The following is a 12,550-nucleotide window of genomic DNA, read 5'->3' on the forward strand; positions in this document are numbered from 1 at the left end:
GCGGGGCTTTTCCTGTCTACCTGGCCACTGCATCCGAGTTCAGATTGCTGTCCAGAGCGGTCAGTGGTGCACTGTGGGATACCGCCTGGAGGCCAATACCGTCGATCTGCGGCCACACTAATCCCAATCCGATATGGTAATACCGATATTAGCGCTACTCCTCTCGTTAGGGAGGAGTACAGAAACCGGTTTAAAGAGCCCTTTATACCGATATAAAGGGCCTCTTAGTGTGGACGTGTGTGGTGTTAAATCGGTTTTACGCTCCTAAAACCGGTTTAAACGCCTAGAGTAGACCAGGCCAGATTTGAGCTCCTTGAGTCTGTCACTATAAGGCATGCTTTCTAATCCTTTAATCGTTGTGGCTCTTCTCTGACCCTGATCCAATTTATCAACATCCTTCTTGAAGTGTAGACACCAGAACTGAACACGCTATTCCAGTAGCAGTTGCACTAGTGCCAAATAAAGAAGTAAAATAACCTCTCTTGTGTTTACTACTTCTGGTGTTTTTCATAGTCAGTAACTCGGCGGGCATGTGTTACTTGGATCAGCACAGGGACACTGTCTTAGCATTTTTGACGTCATTAGAAAAAAGAGAGCCAGTGTATTCCGTGGTTTTGTTTAGGGTTCCGGTTCCTCTTTACTGATGCTTGGGGTGATTTATGATTCATTACCTTGGTGCAGATGGTGTAGCTGTTACTTTGGCAGGTTGCCATCTAACATTCTCTCTTATTAGCACTGGTGGGTAATTGTTTGGCATTCTTGTCGTAAAACTTCTTCTGTTCCAGTAACTCTTCTATTATTACTTCGGAATTAATTGCCTTTGGCTCAAGAAACTTGTTAGGCATTGTCACTATGGTTTTGGCCCGATTGCCTGTGAATTTCTCTGAACGGGGGACCCAAACAAAGTATTTTGAGTTGTGTGGTAATATGCTGTTGCCCGCTGGAATCCTCAGGGTTTTTTAATCAAGTTATTTGCTCTTAATGCTGATTTTTCTCTTAGCTCATTTGACTGTGCATAGGAAGGGCTTTATATAATGTGCCTGAACTGATACCGCAAAGAGTATTGCAAAACTGAGCCATTTGTGGTTGTGGGCCAGTTTCCATTGTTGATTCATTTATAGAAAAATGAAATTTACAGTGAGTTGTTGTATTGCACAATATAGCAATACCTCAATTTTTTTTTAAAAAAGAGCGGTAATCCGTGAATAAGTTGTAATCTTTCCAGACCAAAAGTGATCAGGAAACCTGTGTGGTTTCAGTGGTTCCTTTGCATTCTTTTTGCAGTATTTATTAAGGATTTCACATTTGGATACCTTGTCTTTGGCCGCATTCATGGGTGACAAGTGTGAGGCATCTTGAGCTCTTTTATTACACTATAGAATATCCAGATGGACACTGTGGGTTATACTTACTTGCTATTTCCAACCTCATGCTTTGTGGTATTATGATACAATGCCCTTTGAACAGAATCTCCTCATATGTAGCAATTTAATCTCTTTAGTCCCAGTAAATTGTGTGTGTGGTTTTTTTTTTAAATTCTAGGAGATACCTGGCTTTTTTTGTTGGCCACCTGTTTAGAATTATTCTCTCAAGTTGTTTGGTTGAATTATTTTGTGTTTCTCAGCTGTGCTTGCCAAACTTGTTTCAGAAATTGGTAGCACCTGAATCAATTTACTTCAATCCCTTCTTCCTGCTGCTCCCTGCTTTCTTCGGTTACAGGCATTCTTGAAAGCATGTCCGCATTAAGAAACTCCTTACCAAATTTGAATTTCACAGTTAATGAAATTTAAAAAATGCATGTTATCGTTTTCTGAAGTTTAAATGGTGCTTTGCACAGTGGTTTCTGTACTGAAGGTTCCAACGTCTCATCTGTTTTTACCTTGACAATTTTCTGTGCACAAACATATTCATGAAGATGGTCACAACCAAAATCAATATCTAACATTTGTTTTTCCATCTGATCATAGTTCTGTTCAGGGGCGGCTCCAGGCCCCAACACGCCAAGCGCGTGCTTGGGGTGGCATGCTGGGGGGGGCGCTCTGCCGGTCGCCGGGAGGGTGGCAGGCGGCTCCGGTGGACCTCCCGCAGGCGTGTCTGCGGCGGGTCCGCTGGTCCCGTGGCTCCGGTGGACCTCCCGCAGGTGTGCAGGAGGTCCACCAAAGCCACAGGACCAGCGGACCCGCCGCAGACACGCCTGCGGGAGGTCCACCGGAGCCGCCTGCCGCCCTCCCGGCGATCGGCAGAGCGCCCCCCCCCCCACGGCATGCCACCCTGCTTGGGGCGGCGAAATGTCTAGAGCCGCCCCTGGTTCTGTTGAATATTGATCAGTGCTTTGGAAGCATGTGCCACTAGATTATCACCATGAAGAAATATGGCCTAGAGCAGGGGTTCTCAAACTGGGGGTTGGGACCCCTCAGGGGGTCACGAGGTTATTATATGGGGGGTCGCAAGCTATCAGCCTGCATCCCAAACCTTGCTTTGCATCCAGCATTTATAATGGTGTTAAATATATTAAAAAGTGTTTTTAATTTATAAGGGGGGGTGCACACAGAGGCTTGCTATGTGAAAGGGGGTCACCAGTACAAAAGTTTGAGAACCACGAGCCTAGAGACCATGTGATCATACATCAGTTAATCTTTGTTTATCTGTGAATATTTCCATATTGGTGTCTCTTTAACAATGTATTTAATTCTGAAAAGTTTTTCTCTTAATCGTCCAAGTGCAGTTCTGTCTTGTTCTTAAGCAGCATTCTAAGTGGAACACTTCACATGTGGCAAATTGGGGAGGAATTTGATAGCGTATATTAACATCACTTCGAATCTCAGTAAGGCCTCCTTGCTTTGGGGTCTTTCCATTTATAGAATTACTTCCACCTTTCTTGGGTTTGCTTGAACTCCTTTGCCCTCCAAAGTTTGTGTCCTACCTAACTGATCTCATTCAGGCAATTTTGCTTTTGTATCTAGTTAGTTTTAGGTTTTTTTCTGTGGTATGTTGCAGATATTATGTAGTCTCTCATTATGTACTCCTGAGGGAATTCTGCATCACTACACTTGTGCAGAATTCATGTACCCTGCAGATTTCTTTGCTTCCCCACAGAAAAACGACATCTGACAGGGAAGCAAAGGAAAAGGCACAAGAGCAGTCATGTGCTGATCCCCGGCAGTGCAGGCAGGTTTGTTTGGGCACCCAGAGCAGCTTGTAGAGATGTAAATCACTGCCGGGGTGGGGGTGCTGGGCAGTCATGTATGAGAGAGAGAGACATACATTCTGATCCTATTGCTCACTATTGTGGCACACTTTGCATGGAGGGGAAAGGCTTTGGGGTGTTTCTGAGGAGGTAAGTGTGGGACAGGCTCTGTTCCCCTCAGAGCAAAATGTAGCAGCCTGCCTGCTTAGTGAATTATTCCTATTGTCTTTGTGAATTTCCCCAGGAGTACAGAACGGGTGTTAAAGTTTTAAGGCTCCTTTACATTGCCAAAGTGGCACAAAGGACAGTATGGCCTTATAAATGCTTATGGTGCTTTAGTGATTAGAACCGGTCTAAATCTTTGGACTGAGCATTTGGCTGCATATGTTTGTTGACTAATAACTAGAAATAAAGGGTCAAACCTAGCTACATTACTATTAGGCAAGAGGGTTTGGGGATTTCCTCCAGTGCTCCTCACTCCTATTCTCCATCCATTGTATTGCAGTTTAAATAAATTACTGAAATAATTGAAACGAGTAATTATATTGCATTATTCTGACAAATAAAATATGCAGAATATTGAAGAATTTTAAAATATTGTGTGCAGAATTCCCCCAGGAGTTGTTATGGTGATTGTTCCTCCTGCCCCCCTGCCAGTTCAACAATTTTTTCATCAGATCATTGTGGGGGGAGGGATAGCTCAGTGATTTGCGCATTGGCCTGCTAAACCCAGGGTTGTGAGCTCAATCCTTGAGGGGGCCACTTAGGGATCTGTGGCAAAATCAGTACTTGGTCCTGCTAGTGAAAGCAGGGGGCTGGACTCGATGACCTTTCAAGGTCCCTTCCAGTTCTATGAGATAGGTATATCTCCATATATATTTTTTAAAGTTATTTCCCCCAAACCAGCTCTTCAAAGATCTGAGATGTGATACTTTGGTATATCTCAGTAATTGAGTCAGTTCTGAAGGGAAGATATAAACATAGATCTACCAAAAGGGGGAATACAGAAGATAACTCAGTTAATGTAACTGCCCACATGCTGGATATAAGACAATATTGATGTGGTGTGCACTATTTCTAACATGGCTAGCAGTGGTGGTAGACTGGTTGTAGGCTTTTGTCATGAAAAACTGCTTCCAGATTTTTGCAATTGACATTAACAATTCCTTCCTCTACTTCTCAGAAAACCATTCCATTTCCTTTCCTCTCCCCACCTCACCCCAAGTTTTTTTACTTCAAATAACCATAAAGTGAAGTTGGATATTTTACATATTTTTGTTGTCTAATGGCTGCTCTTTGGTATTGAAGGTCAAAATGCTGAAATACCAAATCTGTATCTGTGAACCTATCTCCTGTGGCACTGGGGAGGAATTTTGTCACAGTATGGCTAATTCTTGTTCTACGTTTATGAATATTGTTTTGCCAATTCTAGGATATCCTTGGGAGAAGTGCTCATTAGATTTATTTTAGTGAAGCAAATGTTAATAACAGTGGGTAACTCTAGGGATCGATACTGAGGTATAAAGCCTTACACCTCTAACTCAGCAGTTCAAATTCATGATCTAAATTTTGAAAGTCCAGCAAATGAGTTCCAGCATTATATATACAGCTCTTAAGATTAGAAGTTTGAATTTTGTTACATTACATTATTGAAAAAATCAGAATCAAATATACATAGTTATTTCCATGGTCAGGTGGTTACTTGTGGAGATACTGGGGAAAAAGCAGACTGCTGGACCTTCTGATATCTTTGGCAAGCTGTATGGTCATGATTAAGGGTTTGAGAGTCAGCATTGAGATTTTTGATCTCTGGAGTGCTGGAGGCTAGATGCATCTAGTTTAGTTTTCTGCTTATTGAGGGCAAAGAAGCTGGGGAGCAGATGACATATTTGTTATCTAAAAAACAAAATGGCTTCTACAATGAAGAAATGAGAATATGCTCACACTGGTAAGTATCCATTTTAAAATGTGAAAAATGCTATATAATGAAAGAATGTCCTATCAAGATGAGCAAATGATTGATCTTGGTGTGACAACTTTTTGATGACAGATGATATTTTTTAATTTAGGTCCTGACCAGATACCTCTCAGGGAGGAATTTGAACAGATTATGCTGAAAGCTATGCAGGAGTTCACACTGAGAGAGCGATCCTTGCAAATGAGTGGTCAGTGTATCTCAGTGTCACCAGGTCAACTCCCTTGGCTTGCTAGGTTAATCACCAGTGTATCTCGGGACCTGGTGCATGTGGTTGTTACCCAGAATTCTCTGGCTGAAGGCATTTCAGAAACGCTGAGATCTCTCAACGAAATGAAACATCAGCAAAGACTACCAGATTATGTTGTTGCAATCTGTGCATCGAAGAATAGAGGAAATGAGTTCTGTGTAGTAGTCTTAGGTGAGTAACTTTACAATATGATGTGGTTACATGTGCAGTTGCATTATGCATTTTGATCAAGTGGTTCATCTTTAACCTCTCCTTAATAGTTTTTGTTCCCCTTTTACACCTGTGCAATCACGTCTCTTTCTCCTTTTACTCCACTAGGACTTTGTGTAGTAGTATCTACAGGGACATTGGCTGGTGAGGGAAGAATAGCTGCATGCTTTCCAGCAGCTCCTCCCTGAAGCAGATTCACTAGCTTTACAGGGTCCCTGCGCTTGGGTACCTGAAAACTTGCTCTTCTGTATAGCTGCCTTGGGGAATGGCCCCAAGGTGTCCTTTATGCAAAATAGTGTGCATATCTTTCCCTGGTTTACATGGCAGCTATACTATTTTTACATTGTAATGCTGACCACTCAGTCCAAATGACTAGACTACAATTATTTTGCATAACAATATAAAATATAGGGCACTGTTTCTGCCAGGCTGATTTTTCCACAACAGTTGTGTGTACATGTGTATGTGTATGCCTGAAAGAAGATTAATTTTTGACTACACTCCTCCCTTCCTTATGTAAACAAATTAGTCTTGTCCCATTTTTTTCACTTTGGTGGACAATTTCCTCTTCACATTTTACCAGAATTTTCCATCCCTCTGAGGAGCAAGTACTTATACTGTATATCTCCTTTTGCTACAGAATATCTCATGGGACCAGCATGACTGTGAACAGTAGCTTGCAAAGACTGTGCTAAGATGACAGAATATATTCTCCTGTGTTCTACCAGAATAGACTTGACTGTGTTTCTTGTTGATACCCCCCGATCTCTTCTGCAAAAGGCAGTAGAGACCCAAGGCTGAAGATTAGTAGAGCACGTCACTTCCATAAGGCCATTACGTACTGTGGAGTTTATAATGAGAATGCACTGTATTTAACCTCCATCTGTCCTTTCTGTTCTCTAGGTCAGTATCAGTCTAGAGCACTGGCAGAAAGCATGCTGACAACCAGTGAATTTTTAAAAGAGATCAGTTATGAGCTCATCACAGGAAAAGTTAGTTTCTTGGCATCACATTTCAAAAACACGTCTTTAGGTGAGTGAGTTTAAGGATCTGAAGTTTCTACAGATGAATCTAATGGATGAATCTCCTGATTCTTTTGTGCATCTTCTTCTGTTCAGGGGTTAATGTAAGGGGCAGGGAGCGAAATGCAGCTCCTCATCTGCTATTAAAAGCCGAGGAAGAGCTCCCCTCTTCTCACTGCCTTGGTGCAATGAGCATGAAGGTGTGCTCTTTCTCTCCTCCTCGGGTGGGCAGTGAGAGCTCCCCATCCTGTTTCAATCTATTTTAACCACTTCATATGCTGAATCTGATTGTAGGGCATCCATAGTTGCATGGGGCTTCTGTGTGCTAATCAGTCAACATATTTGCAGGGTATCTGTTCCTTTGTGATTATCAAATATTGCTGCAAGCTGTAAAGGAGCAACTATGAAACGTCCAACTGTGGTTTTCTTTTGGAGTTGAACTTTTTATAAGTGCCCAGTCACTAGAAAAGCTGAGGATAGTCAATGTGACATATTGGAACACGTGTTATAAAGATTTTCATTACTCATCTTTAATTCCTTCCAGACATTTTTTATTTTTTAAATTCTTAAATAGGTGATGATTTGGACAAATTGCTAGAGAAAATGCAGCAGCAACGAGGGGACAATGTTGTAATCCCTTTCAATGGAGATGTTAATGAATGTGTGTCATCTCAGGAGGCAGCTGCCATGGTTTCAACACAAGACTCGGGTAATGTTTTTCTTTGCTGGATTTCATAAAATGCATGTGCCACAAAGTAGTCTGAGGACACTGTTCAGCCAGGCCAAAATTGTTAGTATCACTGGCTGAATGCAAAAAGGAAAACCACAGCAATAATCTTGGCCAAGGGTCTTTTGTAATAGCTTTTTGTGCTATAGTAAAGTTTCCTCTTGCTCCCTTTGACGGTTCTTAAGCTAAAATATCTTTGCTCTAAGTTTATGCTACAAACTAACTGGAACATACAGAAATTCCCATTTATGGCTGACTCTCTGGACTGATTACACCCTGTTATTCCTGGAGAGGAAGTATGGTCTAAGCTTAAAGCACAAGAGATCTGTGTTCTGTTTCTGATTGTGTCCAGACTGCTTATGTGACCTTGTACAAGTGTCTTAGCCAACTTAGCCATGATGCACCTTAGTTTCCATATGTGTAAAATGCTGATTATACGTACCACACAGAGGAGCTATGAGGTTTAATCAATGTTTGGAAAGTGCTTTAAGTTTCTTGTATCAAAAGTGCTCTAGAAGTACAAATACTACTATTATTTAATTATGTTCAGTGTGATATGTAATATATAGTCAAAATGGATGAGCTGAGGATGGACTCGCTGCCTTAATGTTGAATTTAATTACCTCTTACCCTTTCAGAACATTACCATTCAACATAACATTTTATGATTTACTTTTGTTTTTATATAATAGTATTGGCGAAATAAGTAAAACTGATTTTCTATGAGTTCTGAGATTCCTTTGGGGCCAGTATGGATAAATTTGAAACCTTGATGAGGTCTTGCCTTCACTAGGGAAAAAAGGTGTGTTCTTAACTCAAGCAAGCTAACAAGGTAAAATCGTAGCAAAGAGAAAGCAGTTTGTAGCCTGAGCAGAGGACAGCAGTTCAAGTTAAAAAGTAGGCTGCCATGCACACCTTTCTTTCCTAGTGAAGACAATACCTTAACAGTTCAGCTTAGGTTTTATTTGAAGAATGAGCAAAGTTTTGGTCCAATTCTTATTTGTGGTTATGTTCGTGTGCAGTAATTTGCCTTTTGTGAAGAGATACACCCTTACACTGGTTGTTCAGCCTGGAGGGGGAGGAGCTTAAAAGGGGGGAACTTACCACAGGAAGAGATGGTGAACAGGAAGAAGGCTCCTGCTCCCAGAGACTGCTGGTAGCAGAGAGAGTCTAGCTGAGGAGAAGACAGCCACGAGATGCACTAACAACAAAGCAATATGCCCCAGAAAGAGGGGTAGAAGGTAAACCCCACAAAGAGGCAATAAACTCTGACAGACTGAGTTCTTACCCCTGTATCTCTAGGGGCTGCCTGAGAGACTGGTCCTCGTGCCAGCCAGATCCTCTTCTCTTGCAAGGGGAAGGGAAGAAGAGCAGCCAACCCCCGGCCCATTGGCAGTTGCCCTCAGAGAGCTCCCCCAAGGGCTGCCAACTGGGGGAGTAGAGAGGGTAAACAAAGGACAGTGAGACCTGGGGGGACTCAGGGAGCCCCACCATCCCCAAAAATTGGGGAGAACGTGGATAAACTATGCCTGATACAAGGGGTCAAAAATGGTGGGGAGCCTTTGAGGTGTTTGAGCTCAGCTGCTTCACACACATTGGAACTGGAGCATAGTATAAGTGGGTAGCGGAGAAGCAGCAGCAGGAGCAAGGTACCCAACAACAGCAGTTGCTGCAGCTGTGGACAACCCAGAGGCGGGTTAAAGCCACCCAAAACATTATCTGCTGAGGAAACTGATGACCCAGCAGCAAGAGTTCCCAAAGGAAGTGTTACAGCAGATAGTACCAACCCTGTGGCCACAAGGGGAGACGGGCGCTTCACACTTCCACTGAAGGGGTCCCTCCACCTGCACCAGTAAAGCTCACCAAGATGGGACTGGAGGATGACCTTGAAGCCTTTTTACTCACATTTGAGAGGGTGGCACTGGCAGCCCAGTGGCCTCTGGAACAATCGGCTCCAATCCTGGTCCCTTTCTTGATGCATCCGGCACAGTCCACCTCCTGTCATCTGGATTTGGAGCGGGTGAAAGATTACAAGCAAGTGAAGTCCACCATCTTGGACTATGTGGATATTTCAGAAGAGACCCACCGCCAGTAGTTTATGGCCAAAAGATACCCTAAGGGGACATGATCCCAAATGGTAGCACAATGGCTGAAAGAACACTGCTGGAAGAGGCTCCACCCAGAGGAACACTCAGGGACCTAAGTAGCTGAGGCCAACGGAGGAGTTTATAAAGATTATTGCCCATGGGGGACAGGGAGTGGGTACTACAGCATCATCCAGGGATGCTATCAAAAGCAGTCAGGTTAATAGAGGACTTTGTTGAAGCTGTAGGGTCATTAAAGGTAGAATCACCCCAGACATCAGCAGGGCAAGGGACCTGGGAGGGGGATGAGCCAGAGCCCACAGCACTGTACCACAGGGAGTCAGTCCTAAAGGGGTCCTCCCAGATGGACAGATTGCCACTTAGGCGCAAGGCAGCCCTAGGGAGACAAGGAGGCAGAGTGCAAGTACAATGCTGCCAGGGGGGCTGCTGGGGGACCAGCGGGTACCCCAGACAACTGAAGCATGGCTCACAGATGGAGGTCCAGCCGGCACCCCGTAGGGAGGCTTCCCTAAACCTAGGAAAGAGGCTGGAAACCCAGCCCATTAACATGCTCATCTTGTGGACAGACAGGGCACATAAAGAGGGAGTGAATGCTGATGGAATGTGACTATGCCCAGGGCTGGACAGTGGAAACCCAGGGCTGGAAAAAAAACCTCCCCCTAAGTTGATTGTACTTGTGATGGTCCAAGGGAAGCTGATTCAAGAACTCTTGGACTCTGGCTGCAGCCAAATGGTGGTCCAGACCTCCATGGTGAAGGTGAATCGTGTTCTTAGGAGTAGTGTCAGTGGGAAGTGACACTACTCCTAAGAACACGATTCACCTTCAATGTATCCATGACAATGTCAAGTCTTACCCCAGCCAGCAGCTACAGCTGATGGTGGGAGCCCATACTGCAGTCATAACCGTAACCTTAGCAGAAAAGGTGACCTACCCTGTGATCATAGGCTGAGACTGGTGCTTTTTTGGGTGGGGGGAGGCAGATCACTAATACCTAGCTCTCAGGTGCAAACAAGAACAGGGGTCAAGTGGGGACACCAGCTCCCGGGAGCTTGGTAAGTCTTGGAGAAGCTGACAACCCTGGGGAAGGGATGTCTCTAGCAACACAGCCACAGACCCCCACAGGGGAGGAAAAGGCAGGCCATCAGGACCTGGAAGCTCTCCTACGGGACAGGAATTTTTTGTTAGAACACAGGAACAACACTACATTAAACTGTGTGCACATGAGCAACTGACTCCCATAAATGGAGAAGTGGCAGAGCCTCAGAGAGGTGAACGATACCCAAACTTTGCACTCAAGAAGGAGCGCTTGTATCAAATCGAGAAGATTCAGCAAACTGGGTTGGTGAGGAACCAGCTGCTAGTACCACGCCAGTACCTCCAGGCCATGTGGCAGATGGCGCATGATATCCCCTGTCAGGACACCTGGGATAAGAAAAGACATTGGCTTGCATATTAGCCCCATTCTGTTGGCCAGGTACACACCATGAAGTGAGAGAATACTGTTCTTCTGCCCAGAGTGTCAGCTAATCAGCACCCTTAGTCCTTCTGCCCTTGATTGAGACCCCCTTGGAGAGGATAGGGGTGGACATGGTCGGACCTCTAGAAAAAACTGCAGCAGGGCATCTGTACATACTTGTGATTGTTGACTATGCAACCAGGTATCTTGAAGCTGTTCCTCTTCGCTCCCCAGAAGTGACAGCCATAGCTCCACAGCTCTTGAAGTTCTTCTCACAGGTAGGGTTTCCCTGCAAAATATTAACAGACCTAGGGTCTAAATTGACATTCCAGCTGATGCAAGAATTATGCTCCCTTCTAAAGGTCAAGTCTTTGAAGACCTTGGTGTACCACCTACAGACCAATGGTTTAATAGAGTGGCTTAATAAGACACTGAAAGAGATGAAGTGCTTTGTCAGTGACAACCCCAAGCAGTGGGACTGACCACTCCCACTACTCCTATTTGCCATAAGGGAGGTCCCGCAAGCCTCTATGGGGTTCTCCCCATTTGAGTTGCTCAATGGTTGCCAACCGTGGTGCATCTTGGACTTGCTACAAGAACGCAGGGAAGAAGACGACATGGAGGCCTTAAGTACGACCCAATATATCTTGTAGTTAAGGGTGCAACTCAGAAACTTAGGGGGGGTTGCCAGGGAGAATTTGAGGAAGGCCTAGCACACCCAGGAACAACATTACAATAGGGAGGCATGACTACGAACTTTTCAGCTGGGTGACCATGTTCTACTACTACTGCCCACAGCTGAGTCCAAATTAATAGCCCAATGGCAGGGTCCATTCAAAGTGGTCAGGCCGGTGAGGATCAGACTATCTGAGCGGAGGAAGGAAATCAAGGTCTACCATGTGAATCTTCTCAAACCTTGGAGGGCACAGGAGGCCCTGCTGATAACTCCTATTCCAGCAGAGCCAGAATTGAGGCCCCAGGTGCCCAGTAATGAAGCTCCAGCAACAGTACTGGGGGTGAAGTGCTGTCCCCTGCACAAAGGAAACAACTCCTCCAACTAATCGGGGACTTTGCAGCAGTATTCTCCAACCGTCTGTGGAGACCGTGGTTGGTCCAACATCACCTAGAGACTACCCCAGGCCAGATAGTCCGAGAGAACCCTAGACCATTGCCACAAAAGATGTGGGATACAATCTGAGAGGAAGTACAAGTGATACTGGAGATGGGAGAGATATTATAGAATCCAGAAGTGAATGGAGGAGCCCCATAGTTCTCGTTCCCAAACCAGATGGAATGGTTCGGTTCGGAATCAACTTCAGGAAAGTCAGTGCCATCACAAAATTCAACACCTACCCAATGCCAAGGGTGGACGAGTTCGAATGGCTGGGACCAGCGAAGCGCCTGAGCACTATCGATCTGACCAAAAGGTTTCTGGAAGACCCCCTTATCCCCTTCCTTGCAAGAGAAAACTGCTTTCTCCACCACTTTTGGGCATTTCCAATTTAAGACCATGCTTTTCGGCCTCCATGGAGCTACCGTTACCCTCCAACGACTTATGAATAAGATCCTCAACTCCCATGATCAGTGTGCGGTGGCCTACATTGATGATATTGTTGT

At 44.6% G+C, this 12,550-nt stretch overlaps 1 protein-coding gene across 10 annotated transcripts in view; it reads left to right on the plus strand.

The window, feature by feature from the left end:
• The window catches only part of GREB1L (GREB1 like retinoic acid receptor coactivator), a 219,043-nt gene that overhangs the window by 146,414 nt on the left and 60,079 nt on the right, over positions 1 to 12,550 (plus strand). For all 10 annotated transcript variants that reach the window (XM_039522151.1, XM_039522145.1, XM_039522149.1 and 7 more), the window contains 3 exons: positions 5,257 to 5,583; positions 6,526 to 6,654; positions 7,219 to 7,353. In XM_039522151.1, coding sequence (XP_039378085.1) covers positions 5,257 to 5,583; positions 6,526 to 6,654; positions 7,219 to 7,353 — 591 coding nt within the window. The remainder of the gene's footprint in view (positions 1 to 5,256; positions 5,584 to 6,525; positions 6,655 to 7,218; positions 7,354 to 12,550) is intronic.

The sequence above is a fragment of the Mauremys reevesii genome, linkage group 2, assembly GCF_016161935.1.
Source record: "Mauremys reevesii isolate NIE-2019 linkage group 2, ASM1616193v1, whole genome shotgun sequence".
Classification (NCBI taxonomy): Eukaryota; Metazoa; Chordata; order Testudines; family Geoemydidae; genus Mauremys; species Mauremys reevesii.